The sequence below is a fragment of the Delphinus delphis genome, chromosome 8 (assembly GCF_949987515.2).
Source record: "Delphinus delphis chromosome 8, mDelDel1.2, whole genome shotgun sequence".
Taxonomy (NCBI): domain Eukaryota; kingdom Metazoa; phylum Chordata; class Mammalia; order Artiodactyla; family Delphinidae; genus Delphinus; species Delphinus delphis.
Genome location: NC_082690.1, coordinates 55,032,272 through 55,054,058, shown reverse-complemented (window position 1 = coordinate 55,054,058; position 21,787 = coordinate 55,032,272). Strand labels below are relative to the sequence as shown.

At 41.2% G+C, this 21,787-nt stretch overlaps 1 protein-coding gene across 5 annotated transcripts in view; it reads right to left on the bottom strand.

Annotated features, from left to right (window-relative positions):
* Positions 1-18,527, bottom strand: part of ALG8 (ALG8 alpha-1,3-glucosyltransferase) — a 28,470-nt gene extending 9,943 nt beyond the window's left edge. For 4 of the 5 annotated variants that reach the window (XM_069540932.1, XM_069540930.1, XM_060018206.2 and 1 more), the window contains exons 1-5: positions 18,423-18,527; positions 13,578-13,656; positions 7,138-7,331; positions 3,861-3,970; positions 2,573-2,640 (exon numbers count right to left, since the gene is read on the bottom strand). In XM_069540932.1, the coding sequence (XP_069397033.1) occupies positions 2,573-2,640; positions 3,861-3,970; positions 7,138-7,331; positions 13,578-13,656; positions 18,423-18,517 (546 nt within the window). In that variant the 5' untranslated portion in view covers positions 18,518-18,527. The other variant, XM_069540929.1, reaches the window with a different exon arrangement.
* Positions 18,528-21,787: the final 3,260 nt, after the last annotated feature.

Sequence of the window (21,787 nt, the reverse complement as noted above, 5' to 3'; positions counted from 1 at the left end):
AATAACACTACTGTATGTTACATATGAAAGTTGTTAACAGAGCAAATCCTAAGAGTTTTCATCAAATTTTTTTTCTATTTCTTTAATTTTGTATCTTTATGAGATGACAGATGTTCACTAAACTTATTGTGATAATCATTTCATGACGTATGTAAGTAAATCATTATGCTGTACACCTTAAACTGTATGTCAGTGCTGTATGTCAATTATGTCTCGATAAAACTGGAAGAAAAAAATGATTTAAGATGGTAAGTTTTATCTTACATGTATTTTACCATATTGAAAAAAACACATGGTTTTGAAGATATACAGGCATATGTCGTTTTATTGCAATTTGCTTCATTGCGCTTCACAGATACTGTGTGTTTTACAAATTGAAGGTTTGTGGCAGCCCTGCATTGAGCAAGTCTATTGGTGCCACTTTTCCAACAGCATTTGCTCACTTCCTGTCTCCGTGCTATATTTTGGTAATTCTTGCAATATTTCAAACTTTTTCATTATCACTATGCTTGTTATGGTGATCTGTGATTAGTGATCTTTGAGGTTACTACTACAACTCACTGAAGGCTCAGATGATGGTTAGCATTTTTTAGTAATAAAATATTTTTAAATTAAGGTATGTACATTTTTTTAGACAATGCTATTGCACACTTAACAGACTACAGTATAGTGTAAACATAACTTTTATATACACTGGGAAACCAAAAAATTCACATGACTAGTTTTATTGCAACATTTGCTTTATCGTGGTGGTCTGGAACTGAACCCACAATATTTCTGAGGTCTGCCTGTATTTGGAAATACTTAACAAATGAAATATGATGTCTGGGATGTGTTTCAAAATAATCCTCTGTGTGTGTGTGTTTAGATCACTGTACTATTTTCTCCATTTTTGTATATAATTTAAATTTTCTATAATAAAAAGGTTGAAATGTAATATAAGGAGAACAGAGGCAAGTGATTCCAGCCAGCTTTTATACTGAGCCTAGTCGGTTTATAAATTCATTATTTCAACAAATATTTATTAAGTACTAAGTTTGATCCTGAAGTACAGGATACATCATCATAACAACACACTACAAATTCTCCTTAAGGAACCTAGGGAAGTTAATTACCTTCACCCTCTAATAGTTATACAATAGCCGGAGTTGATTTCCAGAGAGGATCTGGGAACGAGAGTACCAATGATTACACATAAAGCTATGCTAACGAAGAATCACTTAAATCTTATATTACATATTAGGTAACATAAACTACAATCAGGCTGAAGGCACCAAGTGTTGTGCCAATAGTACTAGATCTAACAAACTTCCTAGGAGAATTAAAGGCATTCTGATTTAGGAAAAAAAAAAAAACACCTCCAAACTGAGTTGACTATAACTAAAGAAGTCTACATTCTACCTACCTCACAGGAATTCTGGAAGGATCAAATGAGATAATGGTCCTGGGGTCCTGGGGTTTGGAAGGATCAAATGAGACACTGCCAAAGGGAACATGAAAGGCCAAGTTCCTCCTTTCACTGTCTCATCAGGTGTGGTCTAGAATAGATGCGTTAGGAATGATAAGGCAAAAACAATGGGATGCTTCCAAATCTCTCCACCGGTTTTATTATTTATTTAAGATTCAGAGAAAGTCTAGCTGGTTCTATAGCTAAAGTTTAGTTCATTTGTTCAACAACCATCCAACATTCATTCATTGAACACCAATTATGATCCACGTATAATGTGGCTTTTTATGGTTAAAAGAAAAAAACTTATCCACACATTTATAGTTGCCAAAGAACTTTAAAATAGATTATTGAACTTGATCTTTCCAAAGTCCCTGTGAGGTAGTCGGCCCCATCTGATAAACAGAATGTATCAAGGGTAAATTTTATTTTATGGATGAGAAAACTGAGGCTGAGAGGGTTGATGGTTGCCTTGGGTTAATGGTTCCCAAACCTGATGGTGTATCAAAATTCCCTGGAGATTCCTAAAACCCAATCCCAGAGATTCTGATTCAGTGTACAGAGGAGTGTCCCAGAAATCTGAATTATCCTCCTCTATGAAAGGAGGAAACATTTAACAACTTCACAGAATAGTTACAAGGTTTACTCAATAATATATTACCTATAACGTACCCAATCTGAAGCAGCCAGTGCTTTTGAATAACCCCTGTCTGAGTCACACAGCTTAGTAGGGTTATTCAGGATTTCAACTCAGGTCTTCTGGTTCCAAATTCCATACTTTCCATTACACTATGCTACATGCTGCTGATGGTTAAGGCCCCGCCATCACAGTTACTACATAGTATAAACTGCTGAAGATTTCATTCCTGGATAAATGGTCCCAACCAAATACAGAAACTCAAGTTTATTTTAGGCCTGCCACACTCTAACAAGTTTTTAGAGTATAATTTTCTCATCTGTAAAATGGAGAAAAGTATTATTAAAAGAGAAGATGGAATTTGTGAGAAATACTCAATAAAAGTGTCTATAGCACTTGGCAACTCAAAACAGTTGGTCAAATAAACTTACCTATCACCTTTACAAGCTAAAAACCAAACTAATATAATTAGCCTATTTCGTGTTTACCTGAAATAATCGTGCAATAGAGAGTAGCATTAATCCAGATAAAAAACCATTGTACTGGAAATGAATATCTGGACTTAGGTCAAGGAAAGAAAACAGAGGATGCCAATTTCACAATGAACTGTGCCAGCAGACTAAGTATAAAAATTGCAAATGCTTCTGTTATAGGTAAATTAAAGACAAAAATATTACTACCAGTTTGGACTTTTCATAAAAGTGTTTTCTATAAACAGCCAAATCCTGGACAAACTTTTAAATTAAAATTTATGTTTAAGAAGAAAACCAGGAAACTTTCCCAAATTTTCTGTACCTTAAAGAGCCAGCAACTAAAGGAGTTTTTTGTTTTGTTTTGCTTTTTAGCATCAGGGATAAGAAAGGAAGGGACCTAACAGCTACTGAAGGCCACTGCATGTAGCATTCCATTGTTTACAGTACACATACAGTGAACCTGTGAGGTAGTTAGAGCTCAGAGCATTAATCCACTCATGGCCTAACACTACTTGAATTTCATAACTGAGATTCAAGACCAGGTCAGACTTAAACCGAAGTCTCGGTGTTTTCTTCCACACCTGGCTACCTCTATGAAAACGGTAGAAATTCGGCTTCTATCATTCGGATTTTAGTTACATTCAGGAACCACCCCCCACCCCGCTTTTTCTTTTAAGATTTTTTTGATGTGGACCATTTTTAAAGTCTTTGTTGAATTTGTTACAATATTGCTTCTGTTTTATGTTTGGGTTTTATGGCCACAAGGCATGTGGGATCTCAGCTCCCCGATCAGAGATCAAACCCGCACCCCCTGCATTGGAAGGCGAAGTCTTAACCACTGGACTGCCAGGGAAGTCCCCCATTCAGACCCTTTGGATTTAAGAACTTTGCCTATTAATATGTCATAAGCCAAGATGGCAGAAAAGCATGAAGGCCTGTCTGTTTCCATATGGACACTGTGATACGCCGTTTCCTATAAAAGGTATTTAGAATGTGTTATAAACTATTTAAGATATGTGTATTAGATTAATCTAAAGACAGTTACCAAGTCCCAGTATATTGCTTTACTGGCAGTTTAACTGGTTCTTGCACGTCACCACTAACTTTTCAGGGACAAAGTGCTCTAACAATCAGAGTCTGATGAAGTTGGGCAGAGACCACAGTTTGGGGAACTGACTAACCCACCCCACATCCACTTTCAAAAGCAGCTCACATTTCAGAATCACCATTACAGAAAGAATTAATCTTATACTTAGTATATATCAAATAAGTAAGGGAACAGTACATAAAACGTCAAGGATACGGTCTACAATTAACAACCCGAAGTTCCACAGCAGTAATACTGATAGAATGAACTTTGGCTTCTCTGTAAGTTCTCTGCCTGCTTTTTTCCCATCAATGCATTTACAGCACCTATATTGGAACATGAGGAAAGAATCAGAAACAAATTTAATCTTCATTAGAACACCATAATACTTCTACAGAGTACACTCTGATATACTCCGATGTGTTTGATTAGCCATTCCTGATAAAGTGTCCATACCATTCTTTTTTTTTAATGTGGAACTATTTTATTTTGAAAATGATGATTAAAAAGTGACACTGAGGCTGAATAGCAGTCAGAAAACCCAGGTTTATATCAACCCAAATATGAAGGAAAAAAAAAGGAAGAAAGAGATGGAGGAATGAAGGAGAGAAAGGATGAAGGAAATGAAGCTAGTATTTATGGAGTACTCAGTGCACACTAGATGCTTTCATTCAGAGTATTAAATTTACTTCTCAAGGACCATGGGAGGTTTTTTTTAAAAAAGGAGGAAAGGGACTCCAAGAGAATTTCTTGTAGTCCTTCAATATGACTGCACCCAAAACACAGCTCTAATGTTGCCAATTATTAATAGGGAGGAAAAAGAAAGGTGATGGAGTCCAGTTCTGGTGATGCTGACAATTTTCCAATTAAGGTGCCCTTAGGTGTCACCTCTCCCAAGAAATTCCAGTGGGTTGGAAAAATTTTAGTTGCTTCCCTGTCAGTTTATTAGATTAGACACAGGGATTGGGGTGTCCATGCCATTCTTGACTGTTTAAAAAGGTGGTAGCAGAAAGAAAGGCCTCAGGGCCAGTTCCACGTCTCTTTCTCAGCTATGCTGATTTGAAACAAAAGTCTTCATTTTTTCTTTTTTTTGAAAACAAAGTCTTCATTTAATAAAGCAAACAAACAATAAAACCATCCACCAAAAACCCAAATGTAAGGATTTTGAAAATTGAGAGGGCACACACTATTTTAGTCCTTAAAACTAAAAAATGCAGACCAGAATGATATAGCACTCCAAATTATAAATTACGATACCAGCCAAGTTAAGAATAGACCTGTGAAGACTTCCCTGGTGGTGCAGTGGTTAAGAATCTGCCTGCCAATGCAGGCGATACAGGTTCAATTCCTGGTCCAGGAAGATCCCACATGCCATGGAGCAACTAAGGCTGTGTGCCACAACTACTGAGCCCATGCGCCACAACTACTGAAGCCCACGTGCTCTAGGGCCCACGTGCTGCAAATACGGAAGCCTGCGTGCCTAGAGCCCATGTACCATGACAAGAGGAGTCACTGCAATGAGAAGCCTGTGCACCGCAACGAAGAGTAGCCCCCTATCGCAGTAACTAGAGAAAGTCTGTGTGCAGCAACAAAGACCCAACGCAGCCAAAAATAAATAAATTTTTTAAAAAAATATATTAAAAAAAGAAAAAAAGAATAGACCTGTGATAGTTTGGGAGAGGGTGGTGGAGGGAATTGAAAAAAAAAAGAATAGAGCCACAAACCTGCAGCTCTTGATTGCCCAAATAATTTAAAAAACTCCTATGAAAAAATGTTTGTTATTTAAAGGTAGAGATATTAAGTGACAATACCAGGTGACAAAATAGTATGATCCCATTTTTATTTTATAAAAATTAAATTCAGATACAGGAAAGAGGCTGAAATAATATGCACCAAAATGTTGATAGGGACAGCTGTAAGTGCAGGAGTATGGGTCATTTTTACTTTGTGTGTATGTATAATTGCTTTCTGTTTTCCAAAATTTTGACAATGAAAAGGATGTATTATTCTATAAAAAGATTTTTTAAAAATGTGTTTCATTTGAATATCAGCAAATTCTAAAACCAAAGAAATCTAAAACCAAAAGAAGACATAATAAAGATGCAATTAAGGGGCTTCCCTGGTGGCGCAGTGGTTGAGAGTCCGCCTGCCGATGCAGGGGACACGGGTTTGTGCCTCGGTCCGGGAAGATCCCACATGCTGCGGAGCGGCTGAGCCCATGAGCCATGGCCGCTGGGCCTGCGTGTCCGGAGCCTGTGCTCCGCAGCAGGAGAGGCCACAGCAGTGAGAGGCCCGCGTACCGCAAAAAAAAAAAAAAAAAAAAGATGCAATTAAATAGGGGTTAGCAAAAGGTGTCCTGCTTTTCCTCCATGGAGCCTCAGTTTCCTCATAAATAGAGATAGTAACCTTACAGGGTAATTGAGAAAATTAAGTAAGTTACTAATCTATACAAAGTGCCTTGTTCCAGATTTTTATCTTACTTAACTGTTCCCTCCACATTGTAGATGGAAATGAATTCTACTCCCTCTCTCTGCCTGTATACACTTTCCCTGAGAGTGTGAATTTAAACATTTTGAGTTAAAAGGAGTACATTTACATATCACCTTCCCTTTCAACTCTTGCCAGGTCATAAAGAGAATGAAGGTCAGGGTGCCAAACAGCAGTTATTCCACGAAAATGAGCAGGGGTTAAAACATCCCCAAGGGAGTCTTTACTGAATGGGGCAAGAGTTCAGTCTAGAAGGCCTCACAAACAGAAATGATCTATTTATGACAAAGGTCATTGAATGGACACCAGTTATTGCTCTGTCACAATCACACCAGCAGGCTTAAGTCTTAGGACAGAATAGAAACCAACATTAACTGGGAAATCACTACTTGGAAGTCACTGTGCACAATATTCTACGTACGTGTATTCACCTACTTAAAAGTAACTTATAAGTAAAATATGCGAAACATAAAAATATAAACATAACTTAAAATTAGTGAAGAGTCTTCATGAAGGAAAGAATCCAGAGACTACAACTGAAAGCACTCAGTAAGATTTCTTGAGTTTACTACAATGGAAACTCCATTGGTGGTTAGCATTATGCATATGTATGCATGAGTGTGCTGTGCTGTATGTAGGTATGTGTATCCCAAAGAATAGGGTAGGTCATGGTAGCCTCTGGTAGTCTGCTACAAGGTAGGAAAGAGAAGCATGTAGAGCCTCTTTGGGAAACAGAAACGGTCCTGGAACTCACTTGGGACTACTTTTCACAACATTCACAATCTCTTGTTCTACCTCTAACTTGTAACCCCACCTTAGCCCCCATTTTCTTCCACAAGATTCAGCTAGACTGCTTGCTGTAATTACTCATTGTCAAGTTTGAAACACAACCATTTTGGACTGTTCTAGCATTTGCTATTATATGAACTTTGTTTGCCCCAAATGAGGAACAATGCTATAATATTTCCTCAACACCTTCCACAGGAAATGACATTCTCAGACTTACTCATGGACAGCATACACAAAGAGTGTATCTGTAAAGATGACGGAAAATCTCTGGAAGAGTAAGGTCCTTGAGCTGCAGTAATTCAGATTACGGACATTCAGCATCTCTTGATCAAAATATTTGGCGACATGTGACAGGGCATACTCAAACCATGCAAAAAAGGGGGGGTAATCCAAGGTCCACTCTGAAGTTGCCTGTGGAAAAATTGAAGATAGAACATATCCTAAGTAACTGAATAAATAAAGAAGGTGCAAAGGTTGGAAATTTTCATTCTCTCATCTTTAAAAAACACACATGATGAAATTATACTTAAAATATGCCATAAATAGAAAATTTTCTGTTAAGTCTGAGCAGAACACCAAAACATGTTTCCTAAGTTATTTAATACAGTCTTCAATTTCCTTAGAGTCAACTATACTTCACAAGAAGTTAATTTGAAAACTTTTAATAATAAACTTGGTTATGACATGGTTCTACTCATCTAAATATAAAAAGGGAGCTAAGGCATAACGAATGATTTACTAGCTTGAGTTCAAGATCTGTCCCAGAGATTCAATTTCCCTATCTGTAAAATGAGATATTGTGAGGACTAAATAAGTTAATACCTATGAAATACGTTTATAAATGAAAAAATGCTACACTGATGCTACTTATCTTTTGTTCCACTAGGTCATGAGATCCTTGAGAGCAGAAACCACTCTGTCATTTCTGTATCCTGAGCATTTAGTAAGTTCCTGATATATTCTATAATCATTAGTTAAATGAATGAATGGTCACTAATGATTAAATGAAAATATAGATCATATGAAAAACATATAAACTTTATATAAAAATATAAAGTATATAAACTTTATGATGCTATATTTTGTTGTTTTATTTCAGTTTCTGCATTCATACAAGGAAGACAGTACCTAGTTCATGGGTTATTAAATTTTACATATAGGGCTTCCCTGGCGGCGCAGTGGTTGGGAAGCCGCCTGCCAATGCAGGGGACAGGGTTCGGGCCCTGGTCCGGGAGGATCGCACATGCCGCGGAGCAACTAAGCCCGTGCGCCACGGCTGCTGAGCCTGTGCTCTAGAGCCTGTGAGCCACGAATACCGAGCCTGAGTGCCACAACTACTCGAGCCCGCGTGCCTAGAGCCCATGCTCCGCAGCAGGAGAGGCCACTGCGATGAGAAGCCCGCGCACCACAGTGAAGAGTAGCCCCCTATTCCCACAACTGGAGAAAGCCTGTGCGCAGCAACGAAGACCCAGTGCAGCCAAAAATAAATAAATATTAAAAAAAAATTTTACATATATATATATATATATATATACACACACACAGTATTGAACCAGATATAAACTAAGTATCAGTAAAAAGTGTTAATTGTTATCATTTAAAACTTTATTACTATCCTCATAGCATGTCCCTAAAACTAAACCTGACCTTGCACCTAGAAGAGCTGAGACAGTAATAATCTCCCTACTCTGCATTTGTTGCTCTTTTCAATGGAAAACTCCTCTCCTTCTGGATGTGCACTAAGGGTTCACTAGGTACTAACTGAGTGCCCACAGGGACTACTATTTAGGGTCTCTCTATAGTATAAAATGAGGCAAGGGAGACTCAAACTACTTATTAGCTCTTTGTTCATGATAAGGATGAATGAAAACTTTAGGTCTCAATAAGAAGTAGCCTATTTACTCCCCCTGCAGGTATAAAATGCAAAGGCCAACCCAGAGGCTCTCTGTCTAGGGCACTCAGGCTACGAACCCACCCATTAAATTTTCCTTTATGAAAAGTTCCTTCTCTAATCCCAAATCTTCAATGTGGGGTGATGAGCCACTGAACTATGGAAAGAAAAATTAGAAATTCTATTTTTTACTCTTATCCTTCTTAATTTCTGTTTTTAAAAGTATATTAATAGGGCTTTGCCTTTATAATTTATAAAGACGTCTTGGGTAGTGAATGCTCAAAAATGATTTCTGGCTAGGGAACATATTTTTTAAAAAGTTTTGAAATTACTGGTCCATATAATTTCAAGAAATTCCACATGAATCTAGACTTTATTAACATCTGTGGTTTCCAGCCACAGTTTCTATGTCAGAGCTCACTCTACGCTTAAAGAGCCATTTATTTTATTGGAAGTCTAAAAGATTTTCCTACTTTATTTTATTGACATATTTATTACTTTAAATAAAATGGGGAACAGAAAGCATGAAAAGAGTTGGGAGAAGGAACAGGTGCTGCCTGAGATGGTCATTTATCCAAAACAAAATGTCCCTGCCTTCCCTTGCCATCCCCAACCCCACACCACTCAGGCACCCTCTGTTATGTTGGTCCTTCTCCCCCAAAAGACTTCCCAAACCTAGCCCAGAAGGCCGTCCTGACATCAGGGATTTCCAGCTGGGGCCATCATCTTACCTAAACAGCTTTTGGGAAGCCAGGAAAGTGATTAGCTAACATTTCCTCCCAAGTGAAGAGTTCTGTCACTTATATGTGGTAGAGCTGGGGCTCAAATCTGGGTCTCCGACTCCAAATCCATTAGCTCGGGAAGCTACCACAACAGAGCTGTTTCTTCAAGTACAAAAACATCCAACCTCATTTTTACATATGAAGATGTAAAAATTAATAAACAGAAACCTCAATTAAGATAGAATCAGAAGGCCAGAAGAGGGAGGTCTCAGGCCCTAGGAGGACAGCAGAGCCCAACAGCAAGAGGAAAGTCTCTTCTTTCCTGCAAAGAGCTCAGACTGTCACAACTCAGCCAATGAAAAGCCATGGACTCTGTTTACTCTAGCCCTCCCAACTTCCTTTTTCCCTCTTTGAAAGAATTCTCCTTCCCTCTCTATGCACTACGCAGGGACTAGCACATGACTCGCTATGGTTGCAGACCCTGAATTGCTATTTTCTGCTGAACCTGAATAAACCCATTTTTGCTGGAGAAATAACTGGCAGTCTACTTGTTTTAGGTCAACAAAGATTCAAAACAATTGTGTTCATTCCACAAATATTTATTATGGGTCTTTTTAACGTCTTTCCCAACCAATCGACCAATCAATTTAATTTGAGGCCAGAACAGAAAGGTAGGCTAGAAGTCAAAGCTAAGAAGGGCTCGACAAAGCAATCCACTGCTCACATGTCCACTCTCCTTAGTATGGCAGAAAGACCTTCCAGACCTGAGGCATGTGCCTCTCCAGCCTTATATCCTACTGTGAACCTTGCACTTGAGTTTTTGTTGATTTCTTTTGTTGTTATTTCTTTTGTTGTTATTGCTGAGGAGGGCAGGAAGAACAAAGAATTTTACCATTACTAGAATCTCTTTTACATAAACCTCTTCTATCTAAAACAAGCCAATAACAGGAGACGGCGCTGGCCTAAATACAGTTTTAGGAGTACTAAGTAACAGGTAGTAGTGAAAGTTATAGGACTAAATGAGAGAACAGCCAGAAAGAATTATAGAATTAAAAGAAAAAGGGCAGCAACTAACACAACAATGTAAAGCAATTATACTCCAATAAAGATGTTAAAAAGAAAAAGGGACCACAAAGAGAGGCAGAGGGAACCAGCTTTTGAAAGAGTGTGTAGATGAAGAAGAGTTAGCAAAGGAGACTAAGAAGGGATAGTCAGAGAGCAGGGAGGAAATGGTGAGACAGGAGACTGCCTTTTCATTTACAGGATGAAGGTCATTATATTAATAATGCTAAGTATTAATAACCTTTAATAATATTTAATGAGCACATTTGTTCTAAGTACTATGCTAAGCACACCACATACATGATATTCATTTCATCCTAATAATTATTTATTATCATTTAATAGCTGGGGATACGGAGGCTTTGAGAGGTCAAGTAGTTTGCCCACAGTTGCCCAGCATAGGTATTAAGTGGCAGAGCTGAAAGTCAAACCTAGGCAGTCTGAAATCACAGCCCAACCTCTGGACAACTAGGCCACACAAAAAGTTTCCTCACTGGTATGCATACATACATGCAAATGGAAATACTTCACACTAAAGAAACTACTTAAAGTTCCTTAGCATTCTTATGAAATACTTGTAGTGTTGTTATGTGAGAAGGAACTTGGTCAATTAGGTCAATTGTTCTCAAGCTTTTTCAGTGCAAAGGGCTATTCTGACCTGACCAAAAACCCCCAAAAGCAACAACAAACTCACAGAAAACTTTACAGCTTGTCTTAAAAAAATCTTCCTGACAGCAGAGTGCTGCTTTTGATCAAGTCATTTTTGAGCTGATGTCTGTTTTCCATGAAGTATCATATGCAAGTTAGTAACTCATACCAGAAATAAAAATACAGACATGTTTTTCTAATAATAGAATAGAATGGTTTGTATATTACCAGACACCTACACATCACATTTGATTATTCCTGTCCTCATAAATCACAAAATGTTAGGGAGAGACAGGATCTTAGAAATAATTCATTCCAAATCCTCATATGCCAGATGAGAAACCAAGGCTCAGAGAGATGAAATGTATTTTCTATGCTGATGCAGAGCCAGGTCTTGAATACAATTTTCCCTCTTTCCCAATCCAATGTTCTTTCAAAAAGCATGTGGCAAATATTATAATTTCCCATGTATAATTTGGGAAACTCATTTTGAAGTAAAGGGGTTCCCTAATAGTTCCAGAGGGCAGAACTGAATGAAACTGACTCCTCCTAAAACCAAGTTCCCTTGCAGAGTTTATGATTAACCTCTCTATCCAAAACGTTATTCCCTTTCTTGTCCCACCATGTTCTCCTCAGGAATTGAGGAGTGTCAAAGAAAAGGGGGGACTGAAACCGAGTAAGACCCTGCGGGGCCTACCCAGGTATAAGACCCTTCCTGTCCCCCACTTCTTGTTTGGCCTTCCAAAGAGCAAACTCAAGTAATGATTAGAACAATAGAGTCACAGGACTCCTAGTTCCTCCTGAATGAATATAGACAACAATTGGACTCATATCTTTGAGTTGTTCTGAAGAAACTAAGACCCCCGCACTCAGTGGAGGATGGTGACTATATGCTGACCACAAGCACATAGACCCCAGACTAGAACCAGAAGGTTGATGATTAAGATTCCCAAAACAAGGACTTCCCTGGTGGCGCAGTGGTTAAGAATCCGTCTGCCAATGCAGGGGACACAGGTTTGATCCCTGGTCCGGGAACATCTCTGTGCGCCTGTGCACCACACTACTGAGCCTGTGCTCTAGAGCCCGCGAGCCACAACTACGGAGCCAGCACACCACAAGTACTGAAGCCCATGTGCCTACAGCCCGTGCTCCGTGACAAGAGAAACCACCGCAACGAGAAAGCCCGCGCACAGCAACGAAGACCCAAAGCAGCCAAAAAAAAAAAAGATTCCCAAAACATCACCCTATGACCATACCACCAACCAATTAGAAAAACGTCCATGAGCTGATCATGCACCCTGAGACCCTCACCCCTACTGTGGCCTTTAAAAACCCTTGCCTGAAAGCCATTGGCAAGTTCACAGCCATCAGCGATGGCAGCTACCACCTGATGGTGAGCTGGTGAGCCCTGAGGGAACTCAGAAGGGAAAGAATACCTGCCACCTAGCAGTCATCAGACTGCAGCCACTCCCTACCGTGAGCCCTGAGGAAACTCAGGATGTGAACATACAGGAAACTGGCCCCAGATAGCTGAGGTGCATATCGAAGGAATGATTTCAGTGAGCCCAGACTCTTGCATCTCCCCATATATAGAAAAGCGCTAAATTCCTTAACTTGACATATCTGGTTTCTTTAATTAACAGTAATCTTTTGATGTTCCCGACTACCTGCCCTTTGTTGCAAAACTCCTATATATTCTGGCTCCTCCCTCGCCCCCTCGGAGCAGTTTCTCAGAGCTATCTGAAATGCTGTCTCCCAGGCTGCAGTCTTCATTTTGCCCCAAATAAAACTTAACTCACAACTCTGACGTTGTGCATTTTTTAAGCCAACAAGGTCTTTTGAGAACTAGCTGCCTGTTCTCTTTGCCTGGCGCCCTGCAATAAACGCTATATTTTCCTTCACAATAACCCAGGATCAGTAGATCTGCTTTGTGCGTGCCAGGCAAGGGGACCGAAGTTCGGTTCGGTAACATGAGTAAAGACTATAATTTTTTTTTTTTTTTTTTTTTTTGCGGTACACGGGCCTCTCACTGTCGTGGCCTCTCCCGTTGCAGAACACAGGCTCCGGACGCGCAGGCTCACCGGCCATGCCTCACGGTCCCAGCCACTCCGCGGCATGTGGGATCTTCCCGGACCGGGGCACAAACCCGCGTCCCCTGCATCGGCAGGCAGACTCTCAACCACCGCGCCACCAGGGAAGCCCAAGACTATAATTTTAATAAAGATTTATTCAACCTATGATCACAGGGAAAACTGTTTGAATATCAATAATACTTACATGATTTCACACATCATCTTAAAAAAAAACCCCAAAAAGGTGAAAATTAAAACTTACCTCATAATACCACTGTGATATTGGCAAACTGTGGGTGATAGCAAGCCAGTTTCGGTGCACTTCAAAATCTGTGGAATGGCTACTCAAAACAATCAGATGAAGAAAATGAGATTTCATAACATTTATCAATCTCACATTTCTAAAATTAGGCTTTTAAATGGACCAACATCCCCTACATAGTCACAGCTCACTATCCTATAAAGACACAAATAGGTATTTTACATATTCCTGAAACACCTCACTTACCTGGAGGCCAGACCTCCTTCTGGAAAAGGTGGGGAACCTATTCAGTAAGATGTTGTGGAAAAACCCAAACGAACTTTTTGGCCAACCCAACACTAAGTGAAAAGAGTCTCTGAGTCATCTAAAGCAGTGGTCCCCAACCTTTTTGGCACCAGGGACCGGTTTGGTGGAAAACAATTTTTCCAGAGTGGGCAGGGTGGGGGGACGGTGTTGGGATGATTCAAGCACATTACATTTATTGTGCACTTTCCTTCTATTATTATTACATTGTAATATATAATGAAATAATTATTCAAATCACCATAATGCAGAAACAGTGGGAGTCCTGAGCTTGTTTTCCTGCAACTAGATGGTCCCATCTGGGGGTGATGGGAGACAGTGACAGCCAAAGTGTGTTGCTTATGTCCAGTCTACTCCATAAGATGCAGCTTAATTGTCACTTGCCACTCACTGACAGGGTTTTTTTTTTTAATAAATTTATTTTTATTTATTTATTTTTGGATGCACTGGGTCTTCATTGCTGTGTGCGGGCTTTCTCTAGTTATGGCAAGCGGGGATTGCTCAGCAGTTGTGGCGCAGGGGCTTAGCTGCTCCGCAGCATATGGGATCTTCCCGGGCCAGGGCTCGAACCCGTGTCCCCTGCATTGGCAGGCAAATTCGTCACCACTGCGCCACTAGGGAAGTCCCACTGACAGGGTTTTGATATGACTCTGCAAGCAATTGATTTATTATGGTCTCTGTGCAGTCAAATCTCTCTGCTAATGATAATCTGTATTTGCAGACACTCCCCAGCGCTAGCATCACCGCCTCAGCTCCACGTCACATTATCAGGCATTTGATTCTCATAAGGAGCACACAACTTGGATCCCTCGCATGCGCAGTTCACAGTAGGGTTTGCGTTCCTATAAGAGTATAATGCTGCCGCTGATCTGACAGGAGGCGGGGCTCAGGCAGTAAGGCGAGCGATGGGGAGCTTCCGGTAATTGTCCGTGGCCTGGGGGTTGGGGACCCCTGATCTAAAGGGCTGACCAAAAGCCCATACATTTTCTTAAGGGAGGCCCTCAGGCTACTGCTCAGAGGTGACTTATTCTTGTTCACAAATAATTCTAATAAGATTCATTATCTGGCAAAGGCCTCACACAGAAGCTGGATCTTCAAGGATGAGCAGGAGTTCATCAAACAGAAAAGGTGGGCAAAGGCCCCTGCCCTGCCTTTCTCATGTCTCCAAATTCTGTTTACTGGTCCCCCTCTCACTATATATAAATATATCCAAGTATGTCCCCTATATATAGGGGAGGAAAATTATTTTCCCTTCAACCCTTCCAGGCTCTGTGGCTGGTCTAAGAATTAAATTGACCTAAGACAGAATAACAGGAGGAAAAAAAAGACAATTTAAATTACATACATATGTACAGGAGCCCCAAAAGATATAAGATGAGACTCAAAAGGTGGCCAGGTGATTGAGGCTTATCTACCATCATGAGAGCTAAGGAGAGGGGTAGGGGTCTGGGGCTTCAAAGAGGGGGGAAGGCAACTCTTGGGAAGGTGAGAAGAGAATGTTTGGCAAGCAAAGGTTGCTCTGCCTTGAAGCTAAGTCTCTCAGATGAAAAAGTGATCTCTGGTAATAGTTACTTTCCAGGTACAGGCCTCCTTTCTAATGTAAATTTCCCTCGAAAGTAACTTTTACTGTTTTCAGAGCTTCTCCTATGTCTGCAGTTCCTCAAGATAATAAGTCCCGAAAAATCCTTACACCAAAGAGGCGTATTTTGGGGTGGCATATTCTGGTGCCCTTCACTCCTCTTTAGCAGGACTTTATTTTTCTGTTTATTACTCTGCTTTACTTCCCCTCCACATCTTACCTGATATGTGGATGGGCTCAATACATTCTTGTTGAATTAACCACTCACCAGTCAACAATGAGTTCCACAGCAAAACCTGATTTACCTTTTCTAGTGTTTTACACAAGATTTCCACTGTGACAACTCTCTCGTGAGTTTCTTAGCCAACCCCTTCCATGTCTCTTTCATGGCTTCCCATTCCAGTACTCATCAAGCAAATGCTGATGTTCTTTTCTTTCAGGTTCGGTTCTTGGTCTTCTTCTTATGCAGTTTACTCTGCTCTGCACAATCTCATTCACATTTATTGCTTCCACTAAGAACTGTGTGATGATGACTCCCGAATCACAGTATACAACCTTGGTCTCTTTCCTGAGTTCTAGAAGAGAGACATCTCCAACTTCCTGCTGACAACGTCACCTGAATTTCCTACAGATTTCTCAAAATCACAATTCACAGCTGATCTGATGACCTAGCAATTACATTTCTAGGTATACACTTGTAGGGGAGCAAAATACGGCAACGCAAAATGTGTCTTTTTGGCATGAGGATTGATTTAAGCTGATTATTTTTAAGAAACAGAAGACTCAGGAAGTCTTTCTTTTTACCTCCCTCTTAGATGCCTAAAGAATTTATATAAAGGGCTTGTTCCCAGAAAAGAGCTATCACCCCTGATATCTGCAAAGAATATGGGCTACGTGTGGTGAGGGAAACTCACCAGAACCTAGAGATCACAGTCCACTCTTATCTCTTCATGGCCCAGCAAACATATATGTGAATTGCCTTTCTCCCCTTTGAAGTCCCAAACTACTACCCCCAACATCCTCTTTTGTCTTTAGCTGAAGATGGTATTTAAGGTGAGGGGCTTCAGCCATTTTGGTGAGTTACTCCATTTTCCTGAGTCTCTCCCATGTACATGTTATTAAACTTTTGTTTGATGATTTTCTCCTGTTCATCTGTCTCATGTCAATTGAATTCTTAGACCAGCCAGAACCTGGCTAGAAAGGTAGAGAAAATTGTCTTCCTCCCCAATAGAGGGAGGAAGTTTCTTCCTCAACAGAAACACATACATATGTTCAAGAAAAGACATGTACTGGGTCTATCTTCAGTCCTACAATTATGTCAGAGACCTTTCCCGACACTCAATCTAAAGTAAGTCCCCCTTGTTAGTTGCCTTATAGGATCCCATTCTTTCCTTTCATAACACTTAAGACAGCATTGTTATGTAATTACATATTTGTGTTGATTTATTTCTGGGACTGTTATCTTCACTAAACTACACCCTTTATAGGGTTAGGGATCATATCCATTTTGTCTTCCCCTCTAGTAGCTTGCCACAGTACCTGGTTCATAATAAAGCAGTTAGTAAACATTTTGGTGAATACTTTTGCATTTATCCTGTAGCTTCCCTCTCACATTCCAGGGGTTTCCTGTTTGAGAAGCAGAGCATTAACTACAACTACATACATTCTTAATCCTGGATCAACAGCAGTATTCAAAGTAACAACCCTGAAGACACATTTCTAGGCTGAAGTAACTAAAGCAAGGAACATCACCTTATATCCACGGATTAAAAAAAAATCCCTTTCATTCTGATTTGAAAGAAATTTCCTACATTTTAGAAGGATTTTTCCAATTTGCTTTTAAAAGAGAAAGATGTTTCTTATTTGTTTTCAGTTCTGCAGAAAGTTCAACTGACGAACGCCTTCTTTTCCCAAGTCCCTGTAAGTCATTTTGCTGAACCTACATGTCATTTCATTGCTTATATACACATCAGTATGGATTTACCTATACATACAGCTCTTCCATACCCAACGAGAGGTCACCAAGAACTTGAACCAAAGGATACCAATAAACCAAACACTAAACTGGGAAGGGAGCAAAGGAATGAGGGGAAAAGTCAAGGGAGAGGAAATAGGAAGGATGAACAGATGTGGAAGCCAATATTAATAATATTAATAAATACAGAGTACCCATTGTATACACATTACCACTGAGTGGTAGTTTCCTAATCGGATCCCATGCTTTCAGTCTTGGGTCTGCATCCATTTGTCGCACAGCAGTCTAACCCTGTGTGACCTGACTACTGCCTACCTCATCCTGTGTCACTCTCCTCCTCCCTTACTGCTCTTCAGCCACAATGCTCACTTTCTGTTCCTGGAATGCTCTGAGTTCTTTGCTACCACAGGGCCTTTACACTTACTCTTTCCTATGCCTGAACTACTTTTCACATTGCTTATTCTTTTTCATCCTTCAGCTTTCAACTCAAACATCACCTCCTAAAAGAGGACAGTAAAGCCTTGCCCGGTAGCCACTCTCTACCTCTTTTACAGACCTCATCGCAATCTGAAACTTTACTGTTTGTCTATCTGGCCCCACCAACTTCCCCAGAAATGTCTTTCTCAAATGCCTCTCCAGGACTTAGAACAGTGCCTAGCACAGGAGGCAGCTGATAAATACTGTACTGGCTGAATGAATGTTGGAGGTGGGTGTTGTTTATCTGCATGTTAAGGAAGAGGACCTTAAGGTCAGAAACATTAAAGTCAGACAGTGCCAGCCCTGACCCCAGCCATCAGGGCTATGATCTAGTGAACAGGTGAAATAACACTCAAAAGGCGGAGTGGGAAGCATAGCAAAGGGGTAGCAGCGACCGCATGACTTCAAGTTCCCTTTCCTCCTCGCACCCAGGAGCATCCACGCTTCTCTCTCCCGCCCTGACCGACCGCGGGGCCTCCCCGCCCAGCCCCGGGCAGTGCGGGTCCCTTACTAGGTGGGGATGAGAAGGCATTTGAGAAGAGTCACCCCGAGCGCCAAAGCCGAAAACCAATTGCCACCACCTGTCGCAACTCCGAGCGCCGCCATTGCTACGGCGCCACCCGCTGTCAATCAACTTGACCCGCCTCCGCGCTTCCGCGCATGCGGAGAAGACCCTCTGAGGCGGCCCCCGTGAGCTGCGCGCATGCGCTCAGCCGCTCAGCTGCTCAGCCAGCGGAAAGCCGGGGATGGACCGTTTAAACTTCCCGCTCCGGGTTCTTTCTCCGCTCCGCCTCAGTCTCCGCCAGGGAGGGCTACCCCGAGTCTGCGCGGTTTGTACGGCGACAAGTTTCATGTGCTACTTTATGCTTTGGTTCAAATAGTTGCTGGGCGTCTGCTCTGGGTGTTGATTTTGCCTATTGTTGGGGTACCTGGTGAGAGAAAACTTTTTTTCTTGGAGACGTTCACATATTAATGGAGGAGACAGAATTATAATTCCAGAGTAACAGTAGATAAAAGTACCTGAGGATACTGGAGGCGCCTAATCCAGACACCTGGAGTATTAGCTCCAGGCAGAGAATGGGCTGGGCAAAGGTACAGATGGGAAAACATTCTGCGCTTCTAGAACTCTGAGCTGGGCTCTGGGAAAGTACCTGCCTGAGGGGAGCCCACTGTGGAGGCAGGCTAGAGCCTAGTGCTTCTTCTGTCTGTACACTTGGGGGATCTTGTTAAAGTTCAGATTCTCATGCAGTAGGTCTAACAAAGTCCTACATGGTGTGGATACTGCTGATACCTGGGCCGTAAGAGCCAAGGCACAAGGAATGGAGCTAGTCTTGTCACCCTCTTGTACTGTCTGATTTTGCACAAATGAGTAATCTTTCTTTTCTTTTTAAAAAAATATTCATCGGGGTACTGTTTATTTACAATGTTGTGTTAGTTTCTGCTGTACAGCAAAGTGAATCAGTTATACATATATCCACTCTTTTTTAGATTCTTTTCCCACATAGATCATTACAGAGTATTGAGTAGAGTTCCCTGTGCTATACAGTAGATCCTTATTAGTTATCTATTTTATACATAGTAGTGTGTATATATCAGTCCCAACCTCCCAATATATCCCTCCCCCCAGTGACTAATCTTTCTAACCCTATTTTCCTTTAATGTAAATAGGAGGTTAAAAATGGTGTCTGCCTCATAAAGTGGTTGTGAGGATTAAATGAGGACACTTGTAAATTGCTTGATATGATGCCAGGACAGAATAAATATTCAATAAAAAATGTTTCAGAGAAGTTAAGTGCCTTGCTGAAAGATAAACAGCAGGTAGGTGACAGTGTCACTCTCCTCAGATGAGTTTATGCTCTCCTGCAATTTCAAATGCCATCCACATGAATATGACATTCAAATTTATATCTCAGGGGCTTCCCTTCTGGTGCAGTGGTTGAGAATCCACCTGCCAATGCAGGGGACACAGGTTCGAGCCCTGGTCCAGGAAGATCCCACATGCCGCAGAGCAACTAAGCCCATGCGCCACAACTACTGAGTCTATGCTCTAGAGCCTGAAAGCCACAACTACTGAGCCCAAGTGCCACAACTATTGAAGCCCGTGCACCTAGAGCCCTTGCTCCACAACAAGAGAAGCCACCGCAATGAGAAGCCCACACACCACAACCAGAGTAGCCCCTGCTCGCCGCAACTAGAGAGAGCCCGCGCGCAGCAACGAAGACCCAACGCAGCCAAAAATAAATTAATTAATTAAAAAAAATTTATATCTCAAGCCCAGCCCTTTTATTTCACCTCCAGACCATTATATCTAACTACCTACCTGCCATCTCTTAGATGTTTTTTATTATGCGGTACGCGGGCCTCTCACTGTTGTGGCCTCTCCTGTTGCGGAGCACAGGCTCCGGACGCGCAGGTTCAGCGGCCATGGCTCACAGGCCCAGCCGCTCCGCGGCATGTGGGATCCTCCCGGACCGGGGCACGAACCCATGTCCCCTGCACCGGCAGGCGGACTCTCAACCACTGCGCCACCAGGGAAGCCCTCTTAGATGTTTTAAAGGCACCTTGCATTAGTTTCCTAGGCTGCTGTAACAAATTATCCCAAACTTAAAACAACACAAACTTATTCTCTTACAGTTCTGGGTATCAAAAGTCTAAAATCAGTCTCACTAGGCTAAAGTCAAGATGTCATAAGGGTTGGTGCCTTCTGGAGGTTCTGAGGGGAGAATCTATTTTCTTTTTCAGCCGTTAGAAGTTGCCTGCATTCCTTGGCCCCTTCCTTGCATCACTCTAACCTCTTGCTGCTACTGCCACATCTATTTTCTAGAATCAAATCTCCCTTGCTTCCCTCATATAAGGACACCTGTGAATGCATCTAGGACCCTCCCATCTCAAAGTATTTAACTTAATCACATCTGCAATGTCCCTTTTGCCATATAAGGTAATATTCACAGGTTCCAGTGTTTAGGACACAAATATCTTTGGAGGCCATTATTCAGTTTACCACACACCTCAAACTCAATATATCTAAAACTGAACTCGTGATCTTTCAGTATTATCCACTCAGAGAATGACACCAACCAACCATTCAGTTGTTCACCTCCCCTGCCCCGCACCTGCAAACTCACTGTGAACTTACTAACTCAATACCCTTTCCCAATCCCCTTTTTCACTTCTTCTAAAGAGTCTAGAAAAGTTAAAACAGTTGATCTTCCAGCTTCCCTGGCAGCTAGGTGTGGCCTGATGACAGCTCTGTCTAGTAGGACTTAGAAGTCTGCTGGGGGGTTTCCGGGAAAGGGTTTCCTTTCCTGGTAAAAGAGGCAGTTGTTATGGATTTTGCCCCTTTTTTCATTCTTCCTGCCTTGGACTTGGTCATGAGGCGTGGAAGGCACATAATACTGGCCCTGATATCACTGCGCTGCTAAACAAATCCCTCCTACCTCCAGAATTCTTATCTTCTTATTATCTGAGGAAACACATACACACATCATCATCATCCTTATGTATTTGAGCCACTGTTGGTCATTGTCTGCTCCTTGCAGCTAAAGTATTTCTAACTGCTTTTGCCAGGTCCTGTCTGTCTGACTTCCTTAATCCTCTCACACTCATCCACTCTTCTCCACCCCCTATTCTCTCCTCTAGCCTAACTGATTTGTTTTCAGCTTCTGGTACATGCCACGTTCCCTCCTGTCACTGCACCTTTATACATTCTTTCCCTCTATTTGGAATGTTCTTCCTTCTCCTTGTTAAAAAACAAAATTCAACTGAATAAGTCTTAAAGATCTTCTTGGTTTTATTCAATGATTTATGAATCAAGCAGCATCCAATCTAGCAGACAGAGAGGAACTCTGAAGAGCTGTATGGAAAAGATGACTTTTA